General features: G+C 45.4%; 5 protein-coding genes across 5 annotated transcripts in view; 1 reads left to right on the forward strand and 4 right to left on the reverse strand.

The window, feature by feature from the left end:
- The window catches only part of LOC126567383 (histone deacetylase 4), a 171,247-nt gene that overhangs the window by 129,532 nt on the left and 18,839 nt on the right, over positions 1–22,876 (reverse strand). The gene's annotated exons all lie outside the window — the stretch shown is intronic.
- LOC126561931 (uncharacterized) lies at positions 1,463–5,613 on the reverse strand. The gene is made up of 6 exons (XM_050218313.1): positions 5,316–5,613; positions 5,081–5,232; positions 3,941–4,994; positions 3,719–3,870; positions 3,433–3,649; positions 1,463–3,355 (listed from the first exon to the last, which is right to left on the reverse strand). Exons 1-6 carry the CDS (start codon positions 5,610–5,612, stop codon positions 1,463–1,465), a joined length of 3,765 nt encoding a protein of 1,254 aa, XP_050074270.1. The 5' UTR covers position 5,613.
- LOC126559116 (prostaglandin reductase 1-like) lies at positions 7,597–8,683 on the forward strand. The gene is made up of 2 exons (XM_050215230.1): positions 7,597–7,702; positions 7,788–8,683. The coding sequence occupies exons 1-2, from the start codon at positions 7,597–7,599 to the stop codon at positions 8,681–8,683; spliced, it is 1,002 nt and encodes a 333-aa protein (XP_050071187.1).
- On the reverse strand, positions 8,828–9,416 carry LOC126561003 (5-hydroxyisourate hydrolase). Its single transcript, XM_050216956.1, has 2 exons — positions 8,985–9,416; positions 8,828–8,917 (listed from the first exon to the last, which is right to left on the reverse strand). The coding sequence occupies exons 1-2, from the start codon at positions 9,414–9,416 to the stop codon at positions 8,828–8,830; spliced, it is 522 nt and encodes a 173-aa protein (XP_050072913.1).
- On the reverse strand, positions 11,606–21,002 carry LOC126562596 (uncharacterized). Its single transcript, XM_050219147.1, has 3 exons — positions 20,982–21,002; positions 14,907–14,958; positions 11,606–12,669 (listed from the first exon to the last, which is right to left on the reverse strand). Exons 1-3 carry the CDS (start codon positions 21,000–21,002, stop codon positions 11,606–11,608), a joined length of 1,137 nt encoding a protein of 378 aa, XP_050075104.1.

A 22,876-nucleotide genomic window follows, 5' to 3' on the forward strand; every position in this document is an offset into this window, starting at 1 on the left:
TCACCCGAGATAGGTGAAGTTTTGGACGACTTCAAATTTGCGGACACTCAATCCGTACATCACCCCCACGTAGTTCCGGATTTCTTAGCAGGGCCGCTGATGGTGCCACCATCAATTTGGTCTTTGCCTCGTTAGTCTGCACCTTTCAAATTGGATGGAATTAAAACTAAAACAGTGATCCGGAGTGTGGCTATGAATTCGTTTTAAAATGAGCGAAATTAATCCCAGGATGCGATAGAAACCTAGCATAAGCGTACATAAGTTGGTTCCTTTACTGCGTTCTGGCAAACCGGTTGTCATAAGAAACCGCCGCCTGTAACATGATTTGCACGATAGTATTAGTAATATATGTTCGGTTTACTCTTCTCTTCCATCAAAATATTTCCTTGCAAACCTTCCCTTCTTTCTCACACAATCGCTTTCACACATATACTTACCTGTGGCCTTGCGCTTTTCGTACAAGCGTTTCGCGAGCTTCCTCGAGGGAGGAATAATAAGCAAAAAAAAACACACAAGAAGATACCTTGAATAGATATGCACAACTTCGATAAGCGTGGATGAATCCCTTTGTTGTGTAACAAACTTGCGTAGTCAGTATATGCGGTAAAGTTTATTCAAATCAATCAATGGGCAATGCGGAGACCCACAAACATCTTGCGAAAAAGCCATTGTTTTTTTTGGGGCACTGGTTTTTGTACGTACGGCATATTTCTTGTTCCATTTGCATCTCTGCATTTCATCTCCTACATTCGCCCACCCAATATTAAAGGTTAACCAGAGTTGTATACCATTATCCCCTTTCCTTTACAATTCGAATAGGTGTGGTGGTAACAGATGCATCACCAGCATCAGGATCCTCCTTTCCCATGTAGTCAAGTAAAAAAAAAAAAAACATGAGATCAGCAAACGCGATCTAGAGGATACGGCTATACAAAAAAGAATGAAATGGAGCAAACTAACGATAATGAAAGCCTTGGAGAAAACCGATTGGCTCCTCTAACCCAAGTTCTAAAGAGTGTTGAAAATACAATTATGATAAAAATGATACCGAATGGATGTTGAACTTAATTTCTTACACCTATTTTTAAAAAGTGTTTAGAGGTTTAGATCTTGTGAGAATAATATCTTTGGTAGGACCATAGCAAACAACTCATCAGGAGGCTCGGTCTAGTCGAGATTTCATTCCAGTGTGGGGTAGTTGTCCCGTTAAGGCGTCGGTCTTATTATACTGCATGGCCGGATAATAAGGTTGTTTTGCAGTAAAAAATCAACCTACATAATCAATAAGCATCAATAAGCATTAAATTACTTGCTTAGATCTCTTACATCTGAGTTTGGATCCTTGAGTCTGGATTCGACAGCTAAAATCTCAACTACCAAGTGTTTTAAAGTAAATTTTGCGACTCCTAACAGGACCTAGGCTTAGCTTGACAGCGACTGCAATAGGTACTTAAACAACACTCTACTCTTCGGTCGTATCCTGATCTAATAATTTGTTAATGTTCATGATGTTTTTTGTACTCCACGGTTCGAGCGGATCAGGTGGTGATCCTGTACCATCGTCGGGCTTGGTTCCAGCGGCTGTACGTCCCGCAGAAACACCACCACCACCACCACCACCGCCGCTGCCCATTATTGGAGCTGACTTCATGCGCTTATCCTGCTTCCCATTGCTACCACCCCCACCACCAGTGCTCTCGTTGGAGTTATCAGGTGATATTTTATTGTGCTTGCCCCGGCCCAATCCGTGATGCCCATGGTCCCGGTGGTGCGATGGTTTCCGTGCCTTCGGATGCTGTTTGCTGCTGCTTTCGCTGGAGTTCGCGTCCCGCTCACGAACCGAGGAACCGCGGCTGCGCTGATGAAACTGCTCCATGCGCCGATGTAGCTCCTCCACCGTGACGGCATCCTGTTCCGGTGCTTCGCCGGGTGCGACCGTACCAGACGTACCGCCGTGTGTAGCCGATACGGGATGGTGAGCGTAGAGTAGATCTTCTGGCTGGCCTACAAGACCGGGAAACTGTTCGCCCGGGCGTCCCTTATCACCTTTATCTTCCCAAGCGATCATGAACAGTGGGTGCTGGTCGGTTTTGCGTTTGCGCGAGGTGCTACGAGATACGGCCGATTTAGCGCGCCGGATAAGTGATATCTTTCCTAGAACCGGCTTTTCGCCTGCCTCACTGTCGGTGTCTTCGAGCGCTTCGAGAGTTTTAAGAAATTCTCTCTCGCGAACTGGATCGACAACGTCCTTGGGATTCTGGAAAAGTGTTAGCTGACCCAGATTCTGCTGCTGTTGCTGTTGGTGCTGCTGCTGCTGTGTTCCTATACCGGGTTGCTGCTGTGAGGATAGTTGCTGTTGCTGCTGTTGCTGTTGAGGGCCTGGCTCGCGCCGATAGGATTGGCCAGGAGACGGCATTGCACTGATGTCGATCTCGTGCACGTGATCCAACGTTGAGGCATCGATGGCGAGCGTCTTCACGTTTTGTGCATAGTTCTCGTCAACCGAGGCCGACTCAGAAATAATGACCAGCTCGCGTAATGGATCTTTATAGTCCAATTTTTCCTCCGTCCCGAGATTGATCGTTGCCGGTGCACTTGCCGTTGAGTGACGCCTCGTCGGTTGCTGCCGTTGAGTTGGTGGTGCTGGTGGTGGCGGAGGTTGAACCGCACCCGGTACCAACGGCCTTACATTGGACGGGGTAACCGTGGCACCAGGCGGCACTGTAGTAACGTGCGGTTTCGTTGCTGGCGCCATTGTCGGTGGCATTAGGGGGCATACCGTGTCCGTGCTTACCATAACGATGTCCTGCGTGAATGACATTACGTCAATGGCGGCTGTAATCGCGAACGGATCGCCCAACAAATCATCAACCTCGCCCGGCCGCTTTTTCTTTGCAATCTTTGCTGGCGATGTGATGGACGAACGGCCCCACATAATACGGCGAAGTTCCTCCCCGGTCATGCCACGCTTTTTCAACTCGTTCAGCGTTACACGCAGCACACTTTTCCAGTTGCTGACCGCACCCTTGCGCTGGCGGGCACGCGTCTTGCTTTTGCTCTTGATCACCATCACGCCGCGCGTTTCGTACCGCGGATCGTCGGAGGGTCCGAGCCCGATCGAGTACTCCTCCAAGTAGCGCTTGGCATCGTCCTGCGTAACGGCACGCTCCAGATTAACTACGATTTTGGCCCACTGCTTCATGCCCTCCTTCTCTGCCTGCTCGATAACGTACGCGTAGGTGTTGCCCATCATAGCGATCAACATGTTAAGCAGCAGGATCGGCACGAAGATCATGAAGATCACAAACACCGTCTTTGCTAGGTTCGGGTAGGTAGTAAGGTTTAGGTCGGCATACTAAGACGGAAAAGTAGGAAGATATTCGATAGTCGATAAACAACGCAAAGGAAAGCGCCAGCGTGTGGATTACTAACGTCATAATCACCAAGTGTGGTCTGAAACAGTGCCATCCAGGTGCCGAAGTAACTGCCGAACGGGCTATCCTCCGCATTAGGATGGCCTTTGTAAAGGAAGTAAAATGCTTGTGAGAACCCAAATAGCACGATCATGTAGATGATACCAAACGTAAACATGTCGCCCGTAATCATGGAGAAGATCATCGTCACAAACGGACCGGTCAGTCCAATGGCTCTGGGAAAGATAACGAGAAAGATGAGGATTTTGTGTTCATTTGACAAGAGAAACAGCGGGCCCACCTACCCGGCAAAGAACATTAGCAGAAACCAGCTGCCTGGGACTGCAAACAGCAAAATTGCTTCCTCGGTCTCCGTGTCACCCATCATCCGTAGAGGAATGCAGGCCAGAATCAAGATGTTGGATATTAGGAAAATCGCTTTTGCCGGTGCTTGACTCTGTGACGTATAGAAAAAAAATCAGTTGGTTTTAATAGGAAATTGGTTCACTTTCATTGTAGAGCATTACCAATGACTTGAGGAATGAGAATAGACCCTGGTTTTTAATTTCGTCACCCTGCTGTAGTACGACGTAGCTCAGCACGCCCATCACGGTGGCCACTTCAAACCCGTACCGAACCCAGGTACTAAAATCGATAACCTCATCATCAGCCGAGTCTGTCGTTAGATCACCAGCATCCGAGCCGTCGTTTACCGATAAATCGCCTGCCTTCATCGATTCCGCACCGTCCTCATCATCATCATCGGTGAACACACGCACGGGTCGTAGATAGACCGAGCAGGATAGACAGAACAGGTGAATGGCAAGGATCAGCAGTCGCTTGATGAACTGATTGCGCGCGAACGTTTTCCACTTTTCATCCAGCAGACGCTCGACGATACCGCCATCAAGCATGTTGAGATGCTCCTCCTTCGTACCGTTCAGGATGATGAACAGGGCCGAATTCCAGTTGGTGCTACCGTCCGGCATGAGCGTATCGAGCGCGTTCAATGGGTAGCCGGAGCAGGTAAGGTTACTGTAGCGCCAGAACTCTCGCGCCGACAGTTCCAACATCTCGCGAAACACTTCATCTCGACCGAGCCGGCAGGCTAGCGTCAGTGGTGTGAGACCGGCCGCATTGACGATGCCATTTTTGCACGGCAGCTTCGGATGGCGTAAAGCGTACCCGAACATATCCAGCTTGTCGCACACCACCACCATGTGCAGTATCATGTTACCGAAGCTATCCTGTGCGTTAGGATCTGCGCCACACTCTAGCAGCAGATTGTAAACCGACTCGTTCGCGCAGCAGGCTGCCCAGGCGAGTGGATACTCGCCGAGATAGGCCAACCCTTCGTAGTCGGTCGTCTTGACCGGACGCAGTCCTTGCTGGTCGCGTGGCAGAAAGAATCTGCCCGTCGCACGCTGCGAAACGTCCGCACCAGCGTCTATCAGATCACCCACCAGTTCGTTGTTGCTGTACGCTATCGCTAGATGTAGGGCACTTGCGCCAAGATACTCTTCGCCCTCCATCACATCGATAGCCTGTTCGGGAAAGACTCGCAGCAAAATTCGTGCGAGCCTCGTGTCGAGGAGAAATGTTTCGAATCAGTTATAGTTCTTTGGGAGTTAAAGGAAAAATTTCTAAAGGTGATCGATAATACGCACTTGGTGTGAATTTTCGTGTCGCAAATAATCAGCACGTGCAGCAGGCTTTCGCCCAACAGGCCACGGTACTGCATCTGCCAACAGGCTTTATGGTCCACCCACTTGCTAAGCGGATCATGGGGTGAAAGTGAAGCCTCTATCGGTATGATGACCTATCAAATCACACCCACACACACATACAGTAAAGGACAGTGTTTGGCGTAAAGGCTTAATGACGCTGTAGCGACACCCTTACCTCATGGTTATCCATATACTTCCAGCGTAAATATTCCGCCCGGTTTATGATCTGACCACGGCCCTTGTTGTACATGAACACACCGAACTGTTCGCGAATCAGCTGCTCCACTGCTTTCTGGCCACCGATCTGAAATGCATCGATCAGATCACCGCCGCGCTTGTAGTTGGCCATCTTGTAGAGCAGACACTGGTTGGAGGCCGATGCGGACTGTGATATAACTTGGTCCAGTATCGCGCCCCCTTGAGGAATTTTGCGCTTCTTGCGACAAAACCGCAACGGATCGAGGTGCACCATCGTTTCTAAATTACGCTGGTGACTAGTTGTGTTGAGGGAAAATCACTCAAAACTCGCTGCCAAATCAACTAGCTGTTGTGTAAAACCTGAACGTTTCAGTACAACTGGTCATAGGCAGTAGACTAGCTCTGATACTACTTGCATAATTCGCATCGGTTTTCTGCAGGGCGGCAGCGTGTGTTCATGGCAACGATGCTTCGATCCAACAACCGATATAGGGTGTAGTCGCTGCTGAGGAACGTAGCTGTTAAGGCAACCCAGGGTCAAACAGTTGCAGGTAGTAGTATTTGCAATATTGAGCATGAACCTAGGCTGCTAGTATATTATGTAAGGTAAATGGACACATTTTAAGAACTCCGAAATCCCGAGCCAAATTTGGAACGCGAAAAAAAGCTCGCTGATTTTGAAGCTTTAGCTACCAAAAAGCAGGAGCTAGCCTTACCAGCAAGCTTTCGTTGAAGCTCTGTGTGACGTTTTGCTTGGCGTAAAGCTTACCCTAATTGCAGTTTTCGCATGACAAACTCTGCCACAAATCTTGTCGAATGACATGGAGAGTGGTGGATCTCATTTTAGGTCCATCATCACAAAATCAAATCACCAGAGTCTGGCAAGTTTAGTTCGTTGCAGAACGGTGAGATCTCTTTCTCTTTATTTGGTGGCTTCTCCATTTGCGCTATGCATACGGGACCAAAAACCTTGAGAGTTGTGTTCCTCGAAGAAGAAGGCGAAATTCAGCATCATTTTGGGATAGATTCGATGTCTCGTAGGCCAAAAAAAAACGCTTACATTGAATGGGGGAATTTGAATGGGGATAGGAGAAAAATCAAACGGTGCCTGCCGCCGCAAAATTTGCTGCAACTAATAAGAGAAACTGTTAGGCCACAGCAAACATGTTGTTTTTAAAATTACATTTTACAGAGGCTTTAGGACTTTTAAGACCTCATTCGCCACTTGCAAACATCTTCAAATCTTCAAAACGAGAATTCGATTGGGGACCGCAATACCGATCGTTTGAGTAAAAGCTTTCGTCAGACTTAAAGCTTTCTGCGCGGTCGAACGATAATCGAAGTAAATAACGATTCGTCATGTTAGAGAGCTTTTCTCGAGGGTTTTTGAGGGTGGCAATAGCTGCTATTGTTTATAAAACAGTTTGTTATTATCGCTTGTTGTAAGGGAAGAACAAGCGATTTTTTTCATTCTATCGCATAAGAGGGCTTGTGCCTTCAAAAGAGTCCTTTTCGTAACCCGTTTGAGCTTGCCTGACGTAGTTGAAATTCATGAAACCATGACTAATGAACGACGCATGAGGTGACAACTGTGTCGGTCTTCACATGGCAGGATCGGGGTTTAAATCCCATCCGGACCGTTTCCCCGTAGTGTGCCTATCCAACTACGTGGTATCGCCAAATCTAGTATACCGTTAGATGGCCGGCTAGACGACCTTAGAAGGTCGTTTAGCCAAGAAAAAGACTCATGAAGTTAATGTATTATAGAATGGAGAAGCTTGGCTATTGTGGGGAAATTTAATGAAGCTTTTTGATAAAACAAAAAAATATGTGTTAAAATAATCGTTGAATAGGAAGGCTAAAATAAAACATTTTTTGTCGTCATCTAGCGGTAGCCACTAAAATAGAAAATCGTATTCAAATCTCGCTCCCGGGCAAATTAAAAACTTATCTTTCCACTGATGATGATTGATTGCGATAAAAATATGAGGGTTTCGGATGATAAGCTTCCAGCAGGAAGTTGTATCGTTTCGCTGTTTCGGTTCAACACGCTAACACACGCATTATAAACTTTAGTGCGAGCGAGTGAGCGTATGAGCGCTGATACGTGCGTTACGCTGTTATCTATCGTGAAGGGTTGATTCATCGACCGGTACCTGTAGATCGATTTATATTAAGTTGTGGTGCCCGACCGGTGTTACGGTAGTAGTCGTGATTTGCTACCAGTTGCCAGTACATCGTCCCGATACCCAAACATAATGGTGGTCGCACGCAAGTGGATTTACGTGAAGCCGTTCGAGGGGCTGCCGAAGGATGAAAATTTTAAGCTAGAAGAGGAAACGCTTCCCGAACCAGCCGACAATGGTACAGACTGCTGAGTGATGCTTTGATGCCGTCCGTTTCCCAGTGCTAAAGTGACCATTTTACTCCTCCTTCTCTTCCCGGATAGAATTCGTTGTCGAGGCAGAGTTCCTGAGCGTCGATCCGTATATGCGTCCGTATATGGCCAGCTATCCGGCAGGTTCGCTGATGATTGGCGGACAGGTGGCGAAGGTAACGGCTAGCCGTAATGCGAACTTCCCGGTCGGTTCGTACGTGTTCGGTAACTTTGGCTGGCGTACGCACACGCTGGTCAATCCGGACAAGATGCCCGTCGACAGCAAGCCATACGTGTTGCCGTCGTTCGGTAAGCATCCCCGGTCGCTCGGTGTGGGCGTACTCGGCATGCCGGGCAATACGGCGTACTTTGGATTTCTGGAACTTTGCCGCCCGAAGGAGGGTGAAACGGTAGTGGTGAGTGGAGCGGCTGGTGCTGTCGGTAGTGTGGTGGGACAGATAGCAAAGATCAAGGGCTGCCGGGTGGTTGGAATTGCCGGCACGGACGATAAGTGTGAGTGGTTGCGGCAGCTTGGGTTCGATGCAACGATCAACTATCGTACGGTGGGACAGGCGGGTATTGGGGCCGCCCTGAAGGAAGCGGCACCGAAGGGCATTGACTGCTACTTTGACAATGTTGGTGGGTACATCTCGGAAGCGGTACTGGGCCAGATGAACCTGTACGGCCGGATCTCGGTGTGTGGAACCATCTCGAACTATAACGATGCCCGGGTGCAGGTATCGGATCCGCAGCGCGAGTTCGTGTTTAAGCAGCTCTGCCAGGAAGGGTTCATCGTGACGCGCTGGACCAAGCGCTGGATGGAGGGTATCTTGCAGAATCTCGCCTGGATCGAGGAGGGCAAACTGAGCTACCAGGAAACGGTTACGGAAGGGTTCGATAACATGCCGAAAGCGTTCGTAAGCATGCTCACCGGTGGCAACACGGGCAAGGCAGTGGTGAAGGTATAGGACGCGGATAACGAGAAGCAACACAACAATCAAAACCGTGTTTTGGTGTCGAATAAAGTCAACAATCCGGGGTCCGGGCGGTTTTTACACGCAATCAACTCATCTTTTATTCACGCAATTGGTTGACATTCGCAGTATGGGCAGCTATGAGCCGCGGTACGTCGAATAGCCGAACGGGTTCAGCAACAGCGGTATGTGATAGTGTTGGGTAGGGTCAGCGACGGTGAAAACGATCTGCAAAAGGAATGGGTTTGCTTTAGTCAACTGGTCAAGCCCTGTGCTGTGCCGAGTGGTCCCTTACCTCAACGAACGGATAAAGACTTTCGACGCTTCGCCCACGGAAGTAGAGTCCGACATCGAAGTACAGCTTGTACACGCCTCGTTCAAGCCCCGGTTGACCCTCGGCGAAGAAGCTGCGAAACCGACCGTCCCCATCCGTAATGCCCGTGCTGATCTTCGCCCAGGATTGGCTAGAGGTGCGCTGGAACAGCGTTACAGGCACTTCCGCCGCCGGCCTACCCCGCGTCGTATCCAGAATGTGCGTCGACAGGTTCTGCATCGTGTCCGTGACGGTACTGTTGTCAGCGTGAGGAGTGATGCTAGTTATGGATGCTGCTGCGCTGGAAGGCACGGAATCAGCGATAAGCAGAACCGTCAGAACAGTTGACAGTGCTGCCAGCGCCCTAACCTTTACCAGCTGACGGCTTTGGTAACGTGCGCAACCGGGATGCATCTTGTCGAGCTTTTGTTGGTTCCGCTTTGTGCTCCGTTGTTGACGGTTCTTGGCAAACAGCTTCAGTTTAGTTTATTATCGCACTATTCCTTGCCGCTGTATGTATTTATACATTTACGCACTATCTCGCACGCAACACTAGCGCCGTCAACGATAAAGCAAGACAAAGCTGAAGGCACACGCACACAACACACGGCGTAGACTTATCGTACAACTTGTTTTGGATGTTCCAGAACATATGGAAGATAACGCGGCGTCATGTTTCGACGTACGACGCATCGACCCTATGCTGCTTCGGATGCTCTCTCACCGGCATGTGTGTGTGTGTGTGTGAGCTCGAGAATGAAATTGATTGCGCTTCTTTCATGTGTGTTAGGTTGTTATGTTTATGGGTGCGTTCTGTTTTGTTCGCTCATTTGCCCGTTGCGCGGTTCGCTTCATCGCCCGTCCGAATCTCTTACGCCTATCAAGTGCGGCACTTTAACTGATATTGATTTTGGATGCACCTGCTCTAACGTTACATAAGCTTTCTAGATGAATCTATCTTATCAGACAGGTTCGCCCGGCCGGAAGAGTCTCGGGTCTCTCACCATAATGTTGCGAAATGGGGCAATGAGTAGTCAGTTTTTGACGAGGAAATAGGGACACACAATTTTAATAAATTAAATACTCCAAATAGCAAGCTGATTGCATTAAAAACTACAGTATTTGAAGTTGTTATGTGCAGCAACAATCCTTGTCCATGGATTGTTCACAAAGTAATGACCTTCTAGGTCACTCCGAGAATCGAATATCTAGACTAGACATGCTAATAGCTACGTAGTTGGATAGTCAATCATCACGCTGCGGGCGAACGATGTCCGGATGGGATTTGAATCCCGGTGCTGTCGTGTTAAGGTCAAAAACCCCCAAAAATTAAGAAGAAGATTTTTTGTTGGAAATTTCTCTAGTGATTTAAGAATCCATTAGATCAGTTCTGACAGAGAACAGACAGTTCTATTTTTAATTCTGCACGCTGCATAACATCAGTTGGTTTTCTAGAAATATTTTAAGATGTCGGTAAGTTGTCTTCCGATAGAAATATCTAGCAATTTCGTAGTCCATCCGTTGTAGCCGTACCATGAACATCCGGCGACATCTGGACAGTGTGGATTGCTTTCGTAGTGTGGATTGACTGTCCAACTATGTGATATAAACAAGCCTACGCCATTCGATGACCGATGTGACCTAGTAGGTCGTTAAGCCAAGCAGCCCAACTTCATCACCGCTGTTCAAACTTAGCATAAGCTATCAATGTGGTTTAATATGCCTTTGTCCTTACTCATAGGTGATGTCACTCAAAATTAAATCAGCTTTGATTTTTAGCTAGTTTTAACCCTCTAAAGATAGGTGTATAAATTTGACAGCTGTAAAACAATTAGTTTGTGAGTTGCAGCGTTTTTGGGAACAGGGATTTCTTGCCTATTAACTCATATAACCTTGTGTCATTGTTCCCAAGAATTTTTCTGAATAAGAGCAAAGACTTATCAAACCACTTGCTATCGTTACTTAATACTATATTATAAAAAATGATACGTAAAACAAGACAAAGTACTCCAATTCGTTGCTGTTGGCTTATTTTTCGTCCTCGTACTTGCTATTGTCGCATACTGTTTACCGAGTTGACCCTTCAGCCCTGAACGCATTGAAAAGTGCGCTTCCCTTGTTTTACAATAAATATATAAATATTTAAGTGAATATGTTTTTTTTATAAATGCAATAGATAATATTTTTTAATGTGACGTACGCCCATCACATGCATTTAAGAGGCACATAGTATAGGCTTTCTAAATTCTATGGGCTGTTAGTTTTCTTTCCTCAATTCTTCTCTGGACGGTTTTGTTCAAATTTTTCTGGCTCTACTGCGGTTTCCGAAGGAATTCTGCGCATGATCACTGTGCGTTGACGATGGCGATGCCCAACCATCAGAAATCATGGAATGATGGGAGAGAAACAAAAATCATGTCATTATATAGTTACTTCCTAACCGAGTTTGCCCGGGATAAGGCAAAAATTTAGGAGGAAATGCCTTATCTTAGTATGATTATAAAGTTTATTCAACACAAGCGGTGTTGAGAATACGGCATTGGACCGTCATTATTAATTATAAATAAATAAATATAGTTACTTCCACGTCACGATGGCGTCTACTACTTACCGTAGTTGGGTTCCTCACGGCTGGTACTCGGAATCGGTTCAGAGTTCCTGTAGATTGATAGATCACGGCCGGACGGAGGTCGACGAGCTATTGTGGAAGTTCTATGCTCACCGAACAGCGTATTAGGACTATCCTCTTCATCCGTATCGGTCTGTATCGCACGACTGACTGTTGGAACGATAAGGTCCTTTTCAACGCACGGCAAACGGAAGGTTGTTTTCGGGAGATTAAGCGTCGTCGGGCGGATGGCTGTCTTATTGCCGTTGGGCGTAAGTAAGGGTTTGTCGGAGTGAGCGGACTGATCGCTAGTACGATCAACTGGTTCGTTGGGTTCTTCGCCTGGCTGCCGGATAACGGACGGATCCAGCCGGAATGCTTTGCGAGCCGCTCGACGCTTGGTGGACGCCGTTTCGGAGCGTGCACTAGGCGAGTCCTGATCGATTACTTCGCTAACGGACGGTGGTGGGTATTTGGGTGCTGGGTAGTTGGGTTGTGGCATTTCGGCCCGCTCTACCGACGCATCAACCGTTGTGACGGATGCATACTCAACCATCGGCAGATCCGTCACCGACGATCTCAGCGATGGAACCGGTGTGTTAACGGACATAATTTCATTCACCGTGGCCGCACCCGGTTGGACGACGCGGTATCTGTAGCTATCGCTCGGATTAACTGTCATCGACTCGCTGGTGTGCATTGTGACCAGACCGTACGTGCGGACGTAGCTGACCGCAGCATCCTCATTGCGCATGAACCGGCCCGACTGCCGATAGAGTGCCGCCTGACGCTGAAGCCGCTTAAACTTTGTCATGAAAATCACGAGCCCGAGGTAAGCTTCGGACAGTAGCATTATGATGGCAAGGACGCGAACTGCCAGCACTAGCTCCTGCGCAAACTGGTAGGTGATGATGCCCAGTGTGGTAAGCAGAATTCCGAACGTGACCGTAAACAGCTGCATCTGCTGACAGACGCGAGATGTATGTCCGAAGAAGTCGAGCATCAATGAGGTCCCGTGCAGAAGCATGCCCATTATTACCAGGACCAGGCTCATTTGTACTGTTGGAAGAGAAACGAAATGAGGAATTAGTATAAGCAATGCCTAATGCCGGGTGTTACAGGTAGTTTTACAGCGTCAACCGTTTCAACCATCTCCTCCAAGCTCCCTGACGGCTCTCTGCCTCTTCCTTCCCTTCCATCCTGCTGTCTGTCGTGATAGACCTCCCTTGTACATCCCATACGAGCGCTCTCGGAATTCGATAGCTTCGAATCATCTGTTCCGACTTCAATGTTCCTGTGTGACCTCCCCGATCTTCAGGAGAGGTGACCATACATCTCCTACTAACTATCGAGGCATTTCTATCCGTTGTGCTACGTCTAAAGTGCTCGGGCCTGTTATTCATCCTTTATCCTCTAAATTTTTCCTCTCGTCTCCCTGCTCATCTCCTCCTCTCAGCATGGGCTCTTGCCTAGTCGCTCTACCATGTCAAACCTTATGTTGAATGCTGGTAAACAGGTCATTTATACCGACTTCAAGGCAGTGGTCAATAGTTGCTAGCCATGTTGATGATTCGGTAAGAATTTTTATGATTTTGTAAGGAAAATTTAAGATTGAAGACTGGTTTCGTTGGTCTTGGTCCACGCAAAATATTCACTCAGGCCAGATGGCCAGCATGGTTTTATGCCTGGTCGATTCACTTCATCGAATCTTATGTCCTTTGTTCCGTTTCCAGACCATCCGATAACTCTGCTCTGGTCTGCTTAATTAATTCAGTGACCTCTTCGCACTTCCAGTGTTCATCTGGCGGTTCCCCAGGACAGTGTCTTAAGTCCTCTCTTTTTGTTGCTACTTGACAATGACGACTCTTCTATTCTTCCGAATGGCGGTCATCTGCTCTTTGCAGATGATGGCAGATTCCTCCCTAGTCGTAGTGCCTTCGACTGTTCTTCTTTCCAATTTTTTGTTAACTCTTTCCTCACCTGGATTGTCGACAGTTTTCTTCACCTTTATATTGACAAATGTAATGTTATTGTTTATCAAACACTTAAGTGCTTGGCCCAAGCATAATAACCTTATCACACAACTTAAACTCCTATGATAAAGAGTGACGATGACTGACAGAAATTTGAAGCAACAGGAACATTGAAAGTACGGTGCCAACAGTGATCAAGGTCTTTGGAGGACCCTTTTGTACCAAGGAGCTGTTTGTGCCCTAAGCGACCACCTGCTCTGGCCATCTTTAGCTACTGGAGGTATCAAGTGTCTCATACACAAGAAATTTAAATGTTCAAATCAAATCAGCAGTATCAACATCTACTAAAATCTGTCACTCACATCACTCAAACATATATAAACAAGATAGCTCTTCCAACGATCCTCTCTGATCGCTGGCGTTCATAAACCACAGTAAAGCAGTATTCAAAAATTTTCTCTAAAGAAAACTTTATTATTTGAGAAATAACGCACCGAAATTTATCATCCTTAAGATTTGGAAAAAGATCTGAATAATTTATCTTTAAGAATGTAAAACCGCAATCAAAGGTCAAATATCGTGGTCAGAGCTGCCAGCCACGCTGCATCTGATGCGTGCCTGCAAACCCTGTAAGTTTACAAACGTTGCATTGCATACTGTACGGGAATCGGTGCTGAATAGTCGACATTCGATTCTAATGCTGAATGGTGATACAGAATGTGTCTCCACTTTTGCGTAGCTATAATTTATAGAGCTCTTAATTTTTCTTATAGAAAAATTATAGCAAACGAATATTTATGTTATAGGAAAAATGTTTGGTAGCTCGACTTATGGGTATTATGGTAAAATGGGTTTCGGGTTTGTCTGTTTGGGTGATTTATAGCACTCTGAGATTTAAGTTATGGTATATATTTATTTTACTTGAAAACTGGATCAATGTGCGACTCTTAGGTATTATGGAAAAATATCACATTCGGCGTTCGGATCATCTGACCATGTGATGCGGATTGCATACCGATGTGGCACACTTTTACCTTTGGGAAATATCTTATGAATGCTAAATACAGGGTAGTTCGGAGTTTTTATACGCCTTGCCAGATATTTGTGTTGGTTTCGTTATGAAGTATTTTTCTATAAATTATTTTTTAGTTAGTCTTCATGTACTTCGAACCACCTGATTTCTCGACATTATTCGGCATATTTTTAAACACATTTGCATCACAAGCGGTGGAAACACTATTGCATCACAATACGGCATTGAACCGTAATAATCAATTATAAGGAAATATGTTTGAAATTATTCATAGCAAGTATTTTACTCACTTAACAGATCATCCGTTCCGAGCAACACTGCGGGCAATGGGGGGATGTCGTCCTGTAAATGATCCAAAAATATAAAATGAGAATAAATATAAGATGAGATCAAAATAAATGAGAAGATATTTTGTCGCTAATTCGCTAATGTCACTGGCATTCATTTTCTCTTCTATATCTGAAGTGCATGCTAATGAATAAAATGCTAATAATTTTATGAAAAAATGTTTTATGCTATGCTACCAAACTAAACTCATAATATCTGTGCACAAATTACATTACAAATTTTACTATAAAATTTGGTAGTGTAGCTTGGCACTTTCGGTGCATTGCCCCCCTAGTCGAAGAGGCCCTTGGTGACCGCTACCTCCGCCCGTTGGTGGCGTATTCTGCCATTAGTAGCCACGTCCACCAATAGGCAGCACGATGGAGATTGAAGACACCAGAAACTTTCGCGGCAAAGAGTTCTCCCATCCCGTTGATCTTGGTTCCAACGCACCGTCGAAGATCGAAGTCGTGAGATTTTACCAGCGCTGGACCTTTGCTGGATTGGGTTATGTCATAGTGGAATACTCGCGTTCTGAGTCGCCGAACGCGCAACTTCATCTGGTATTTCGTCCCATATCTTAAACAACCATCTCTTGAATGGCTGTTTGTTTGCCAAATTATTCGAAGAAGTGCTTCAGCCAAGTAATGCTTGATTCCTCCTCCGGCACTGTGCTAGTGTCCAGTGTCCTGCATCCTGATTGTTATCTACTTTTATATTGATGACATCAGCTATGTCGATCGACAATACGGCGTAGAGCCGTCATACTAAATTAAATAACATCAGCTTTGTCGATACTATTTCCTCCCTTGCTTACTGTTCACTTTTCTAGCCCGCATTAGATCTATTCGTGCCCTTGGTGTGACTCTCGCTGACATGCTGAACATCAAAGCAAATGTTGATGAAGTCATAGCGAGATCTTACAAGGCACGTTGATGCATCATTCTGGTCAGTTGTGTCTCATGCATGCTGCATCATGTTTGATGTCCAATATTTCACTCGAGCCGCCCTTTAACACATCTTTGGTTCTAGGGCCGTATGAATCATGTTGACTTCTATTCATGTTCTTCTCGTTAAGGCAAAGACGTCGTGTGCTTCAAGCTTGCTACTTGTTGTCTGGTGGTTTGTTCACGTACCTTACCAATATTACAACCTTACCAAATAATAGTTTGAATAGTGACGCTCATAGGATATGAATTGCAACAAAATCTAATACACATCGCTTCACAAGGGTTAAAAAATTGATAACCCGTCGCCGTAATCTCAAGAAGTCATCTACAAAATAAGCTCTAACTGCTGTAAATTTTTAGGCAAGTACTGACCGGAAGCTGCCCGGTGGTGTAGGCGACAGCAGCGCCATTCTACAAGCGCCAGGACCGGGGTTCAAATCCCATCTCGGACATCGTGACCCCCGAGGATGAGGACTGACTTTTCAACTACGTGGTTTCGGCAAGTCTTGGCAAGCCATTGGATGGGCGGCGCGTGACCTCAGAGGTCATTAAGCCAAGTAGAAGAAAAGTACCGCGAAGGAGTCTCGGATAGTTAGGGTCTCTACCCCTACCTATCCGAGATTCGGATACTGACTGTACATTTTAGCGTTATCTAATTTATGGACGATCTCTTTAACTTAAGAGCTAAAGAAAGGGAACTAGCAAAGCATCATCAACAAGTTTTTATTTATAAATGTTTGTAAAGCGATTTGTAGTAAAAGTAAGAGCTATGTGCAATTTAGCTTTTTACATGTATAAAGGTAAAATTTTCTTACAATGACAACAACAGCAACAAATTACAATCGACCGTAACTACGGCCATAGAGCTCTCGTTCTAGCTTCAACGGAGCGGGCCCGGGCCCGTTGTTTGTTTGCTTATGCGCCTGGGCCTTGTCTATCGTGTGTACATGCGCGGTACCGGCACGTACGTCGAACAGCTGCAATCGCACAAGTACGGCAGCATTCAGATTGGTAGTTCCCCTGTGCTGGGCCTATCGCTGCGTTATAAAATGGTCGACAAGGCGGAGCTTTTATTGCACCCTCCGGGTGTCGAATGTTGGAATGCTCTAGCATTACCCAGCATTGCGCACCACCTTCGCTTCGTTTGGAAGCTTACTATTTAATCCAGCTTTAAGACGGCCAGAAACGCTCATGTCAGAATCGCTGATGGTTGGAAACCGCAACGCAAGATGTTTTATCATGCATTCGTACGCCGCAACATCTTTGAACATTTCCATCAGCTCAAAACTCATTACGAATGAACGAAACGAATCCAGGGTCTGTGCCGTAAAAGATATGTGCCTTTACGAAGTAAAGATTGTTGAAGGCTAAGACCTCATTAACCGCACCCGATGACCCCATTTGTCCATGCGACAGCGGGTTAAGTCATCACGGGTGGATAATACAATTATCCACCACCGAACGTGCGCGTGAAGGTTTAATTTTTATTACTTTGTTTGTCGGATATTGCGTCTTACTGTGCCACAGCTGCAGTAAACTGCTATAACGTATGTTCTACTAGCGCGACATTCGTCGCCACTTCGACGGGGCGCTAATTCGCTTCGGACAGCTTCAAAACATGTGCCAACATGTCCCAAATGCGCCTACGGGGCGGTTGAGTCATCGCTAGAACCTCCACTATTTTCTATGATTTGTAACACTTGTGTACTCAAAATGAATGCTCTGGGTGACTCATCGTCGGGTGTAAAGGGAAAAAAAGAAACTTTAATTCATTTCCTGCTCAATTCCTACTCAATTGTACCAGCTGTACGAAAAAAAACCCCAAAATATAGGTCCTAAGAATTTTCTGGAAATTTTTTCTAGGATTAATTTTTGAAAACGCGAGCGACTTTAGCGATCCTACTTGTATAAAAGCCTCATGTTGAGCACTAGTCCTAGGACATGGCCCACATTCTGAACTATTGAAACGAAAGATCGAATTATAGCCGGGTCGGATATTGTGTAAAACGGTCTCTTCCACCAGGTTGGACCAGCGCACAACTGTCACTTTTGCGTTACTGTCCACCGTAGCACTGTCCAGACGCCTACAGAATCAATCCGGAGAAGATTTACCCGCAACAATTTGTCTCCCTGCCAGGCTCGACATTTGTTACTGCCGTAGAACTCTAGACTTTAGAGAAAACCTGATGTAGAAATGCTCAAGAAGAATTACTTATAAGGCTTTGTTGAAATACGCAACAACGCTTCAAACGATCCAATATTAGCATTGGCAAGGGAATTGAACAGATTTTCCGACCACTTCGATACTATTTCGAGCACTCAGGAAGCATTTGCGATTGTTTATAGCAGATTGTGTCGTCTAAAAATGGATAATTTAACGTTCGATATCTGTCCCGATTCAATTCTAGTTAAGCCGTATTCCGGTGGACTTTTGCTTTGCCTAACGACATTCTTAGGTCACGCCGACCACCGGATGGCTTACTAGACTTGCTGATATCACGATAGTGACGATAGTCAGAGTCCTCACTACGAAGGGAAACGGTCCGGATTCCGATGAACTAAGCATTTAATAAATGGCAATTATCAAAAGCTGTGTATCGAAGAGTGTCGCACTATCAGTGTTTCAAGAGAGCCCGAGAAACTACGCTACACAGCTATACTATTGATGGGATTCCTCTAGCCTTCATTTCAATGACTTTAATAACATTTAACAGAATGGAGCTATCGGCATAAAACTTTTGGAATGCCTAGAAAAAACATGTTTCCTATCATGTCAGCTTTCAAACCAAATTTAAGTATTTTTTTTTAAATTTACTTTTAATTCAATTTTCGCTTTGTACCCTTGGCAGGTAGATGGCACGCGTTTTGTATGGGGAATTGCAGTTCTACGTGTTAAAATTGTGTTTATCGCCGATGTAAGCTATTGAAATGATTTAAATGTTCAGAGAAGCTGTTTCAAAATCGTTCTATGCACGTTCAAAAGCAAGAGCGGATAATATGGCCAAAAGTCTGTTCGAATACAGTTGCAAAAGGAAGACGAATCGGTGGCCACTAGCGTTTTTTCTTTAACATTTTGGATATAGCTGGATTTGCCGCCTATAATAATCCAACTCTATACAGATCCATAAACTACAGACGCCTATTTTTACAAGACCGTTGCGAACAGTTAGTGGCAAAAGAAATACAGCGTCGCTCAGAAAATATGCAACTAATGCGACATTCTAGACCACGCAGTGGGGTAGAAAGTATGTTGAGACAATCTTTAGCTTCAACATTGCGAGAAAATGTTGATTCAACTATAGAAGGAATCCGTGATGGGTGGAAAACGGCGATCGACAAGGAATAATAATTATAAGTTCTTAAGATTTTAAAAAATTTCTAATCGATTGTAAGTGTTGTACATCCTTTCATATATTATTTGTTAAAAACGGGCTAAAATATGTTTTGCATATTATACAATCGTCGTGTCTCAAAAATATTATGTTAAACTGTGTGTTGCAGCTTTACACAAAAGCTTGAAATCATTTCATTAATTCAAACCGTAAAAGTTCCTTTTATCAAATGAAGCCATTTCAATAGCTTAAATCGGAGATATGCGCAATTTAACATTTAACTCAAGGTACTTTGCTACCACCAAAAGCCTGCAGCCAAAAGCATCGGTGACTCGAAGGTGGAGACTTTGGGGAACTATCTTCTATAAGTCATCCCAGATCCCGGCATACGCTGATGATGTATAGACATCACTGGTTTGCGGCTCTCCGAGGTAGCAGAGGCCTGCCAAAAGATCGAACGAGCGGCAGAGAACCTCGGGTTGCAGATTAACGAGGCAAAGACCAGATTGATGGTGGCACCATCAGCGGCCCTGCTAAGAAATTCGGGACTACGTGGATTTGAAGTCGTCCAAAACTTCACCTATCTCGGGTGAAAAGTCAGCACCGAAAACAGCATAGAGACCTGCCTGAGGAAACATCTCACCTCAAAAAACCTGTCGCGACGGTCGAAGCTGGGACCGTATCGTACCTTTATAGTCCCAGTACTCTCATACGCCTCCGAGACATGGCGGCCCTGTCCAAAACAGACGAAGCCCTCTTAGTCGCGTTCGAGTGGAAGATGCTCAGAAGGATCGTTGGCGGCGTATGTGTGCAGCGAATTAGGCTCGCCATGTTACACACACGGCACCGGACGACCCAGCTCAGAAAGTCTTTTTAGTGTCATTGAAACAAAGGCTAGAGCGCACTAACAACATCAAAGATCTTGGCGCTGTTCTTGACGCAAAGCTAGCAATTTGCTCGACAGGCTGAGTGAAAAGACCAAAGACTTTAAAGATCCCCGTCTCTCTTGAAGGCGCGGTACTTGAATACGCTTTAAATGTTTGGATGCCAGCTAACCAACGTCTTACCAATAGACTGCAATCAATCCAGCGCAAACGCTCCCGCTGTGCACCTAAACAGTCAACGCCCATCGTAGGAATCTAGAACTTTTGCTCCAGGGCCTACAGATACTTAAAGCTCCAAGACGTTCCAGCCTTCTCGCTGGATGTCTGTCGACTGCTCAACGATTGTTACACCGATTTATACGCTCCAAAGTATCCTTTGCGAACGCGTCCGATGTTAGGGATTTTCTCAAAGAGCCAGCTCTTTGACTTAAATACACCGATAGAATCGTTCAAAACCCGCCTTAGAATTGGACAACGTTAATAAATAAATCATTGAATGTGTGTATCAATAAATAAACAAAACAATAAATAATTTTCACCAAAGCGCACCAGAATCAATTCTAGCATTGGTGCGAAAAAAAGATCCGTAAACGGTTCGCCGAATGGTTTCGACACCTGAAGCGCATAAAAGACGTAACGGCCCATAAAGGCTGCTTGGTAACACCGGGTAATGACGCCACCTGACACGCGAGTTTTCAAGACACGCGACACACCGCGGGCTGCTTTCGGGATCGTTAAAAAGGCCACACGATCGGTCCATTAATGGTCAGCTTACGTGCAAACAATAAATAAACAAACGCTAATAAAAGCTAGACATCTTTCCGGCAGCTAATTTTATGGTCGCTAATGAGATGCACTAATAAACAACTTACCGAATTGATTAGCTCGCGCATGCTAGAAATTAAGCTTTGGGGCTTCACAGCTTCACTTCACAGTAACAAAAAGGAAAAAACCGTTCACCGTTTTTCCCACTTGCAACTTGCAAAACAACACTTGCACGGCACACACACACACGCTGGAGGGCAGGGCGGTTGGGAGATGTTTGGGGAGTGCGGTCAGCAAAAACACTGCTCCTTGAAGCTTGAGCTTGAAGCCTTGGCTGGTTTTTGCGACTACACCGCTACGATACTGGACGGGAAATGGATGTACCGAGTCACAACCGGTTCGCATTTCGCCCGTACATCGTGCAGCCTCCACACATCGCAACGCACACACTAAGAAAACTTGCTTTCCGCTCACACAGCATAGCAACCGTAACCAGGTGGTGGGGAGTGGGGGGGAGGGGGATGGTGATTGTCGGTGTGTTGGAATTTTCCTTCGACTTCTAGCTGAACGCGGACTGTCGCGCATCGGTATGGGTATGGGCTGTACGGATGCATTCGCTTGTAGGATCTTGACGATTGCCACCGGGGTGGCGACCTGCGGTTGCTCTACGCATGCGTGTGTGTGTGTGTGTGTGAGTGTGGGCGGGAGAAGACGATGCTGTAACAAAGGAGCAAAAGAGCAGCGTTAGGCAAAGGGGGAAAAGTTGCTTGCGCATTAGTACCTGTTGACGACCTTCAACCCGGGCTGTGCCTCCGGAGCGCACCGGGAATGGAAGGGAAACAAAGAAGAAAAGCCCGTCCAATGACATCGGGCAAGGGATGACACACAAGATGGAAGGGTGCAAGGCGAGGTGCAGCTGGAGCTTGCCGCTCTAAGCCTAAAAATATCTCGAGCTTGTGCGATGAATGTTTTTCTCGATCCGTATTCAATTCAATTTTCAATCCAAGTAGCTGCGTAATTACAGGGTTTTCACCGATTTTATTGACACATTCAGCGCGATATAATCCCAAGAACAAAAATTCAAAATTCCAAAACACAAAATCCCTAAAGTATTTTTTTTAAATGTTTTTCTTTATAGCTGTCCTATCCCTAAACAGTTTACTACTTCGTTTACTTTTAAAATGATTTGTTCATCCGAAGAATATTTTAGGTGTAAGCAACGAACTGTATGCAAATTAGACTCACCCAAACAATTACCAAATCAACATAAACATTTTTTTTACTGATTTTTTTTGCATTTGTCTGTTTTCTTTGGTCAAAATGACAAAGTAAAAATAGTGGTGCGCTTTTCAAAAGCACACTCTCGAGAACTATTGTAAACATACACGGTTATACAATTTCTTACAAACAATAGCAACCGCAACCTGGTAAAGTCTTTAAGCCCAACTTAGTTATTATGAAGAACACGGAGCATAATGAAGCAAAAAGGGATGCAATGATGTACACAAAAATGGGCAAGTGTGCGTATTTCGTCCTTGTTCGTGAACTGGATTAGAAATCACGAATGCTTCATAACTATAGGAATGGGTATTGTAATCATAAGAAAACACAATTACAAATCTTACGGTGAAATGGAAGATTGAAATTTCGCAAAACGAAACAAAAAAATCAATCGCTTAAGAATAATGTGGGCGTGCATTTGATTTTTGAAGAGCACAAAATTTTAAAATGAGATAAAACGCTTATTAATTTATAAATTATATTATCTTTTCATGTTGTTTGTTCCAAAGCTTCATATAAAAGTTTACACCCATAGAATTGTGGGTGCAGATTTCAATTATAATTTCTAAGATACAGTGACGCAGTTTGGCTATGAAAGTTTTACTTAAAATCACAACTTTATTGACGAAACAACCTATAAGCCGCTCTCAACTTTTTACTCGATACGTCGATCACAGGTAAAACATATAATAAGAGCTACCGTGCGTAAAAAAAAACTACG

Source organism: Anopheles maculipalpis, chromosome X, assembly GCF_943734695.1.
Source record: "Anopheles maculipalpis chromosome X, idAnoMacuDA_375_x, whole genome shotgun sequence".
In the NCBI taxonomy this organism is placed as follows: domain Eukaryota; kingdom Metazoa; phylum Arthropoda; class Insecta; order Diptera; family Culicidae; genus Anopheles; species Anopheles maculipalpis.

Coding starts and splice junctions, on each gene's coding strand:
- LOC126561931 (XM_050218313.1), bottom strand. CDS start 5,612: ATGGTGCACCTCGATCCGTTGCGGTTTTGTCGCAAGAAGCGCAAAATT. Junction 5,233..5,315: donor AGTATATGGATAACCATGAG/GTAAGGGTGTCG, acceptor GTGATTTGATAG/GTCATCATACCGATAGAGGC. Junction 3,871..3,940: donor TCTCATTCCTCAAGTCATTG/GTAATGCTCTAC, acceptor TATACGTCACAG/AGTCAAGCACCGGCAAAAGC.
- LOC126559116 (XM_050215230.1), top strand. CDS start 7,597: ATGGTGGTCGCACGCAAGTGGATTTACGTGAAGCCGTTCGAGGGGCTG. Junction 7,703..7,787: donor TCCCGAACCAGCCGACAATG/GTACAGACTGCT, acceptor CTTCCCGGATAG/AATTCGTTGTCGAGGCAGAG.
- LOC126562596 (XM_050219147.1), bottom strand. CDS start 21,002: ATGCGCGAGCTAATCAATTCG. Junction 14,959..20,981: donor TGCGCGAGCTAATCAATTCG/GTAAGTTGTTTA, acceptor GATCATTTACAG/GACGACATCCCCCCATTGCC. Junction 12,670..14,906: donor CGGAACGGATGATCTGTTAA/GTGAGTAAAATA, acceptor CTCTTCCAACAG/TACAAATGAGCCTGGTCCTG.
- LOC126561003 (XM_050216956.1), bottom strand. CDS start 9,416: ATGCATCCCGGTTGCGCACGTTACCAAAGCCGTCAGCTGGTAAAGGTT. Junction 8,918..8,984: donor GTCTTTATCCGTTCGTTGAG/GTAAGGGACCAC, acceptor TTCCTTTTGCAG/ATCGTTTTCACCGTCGCTGA.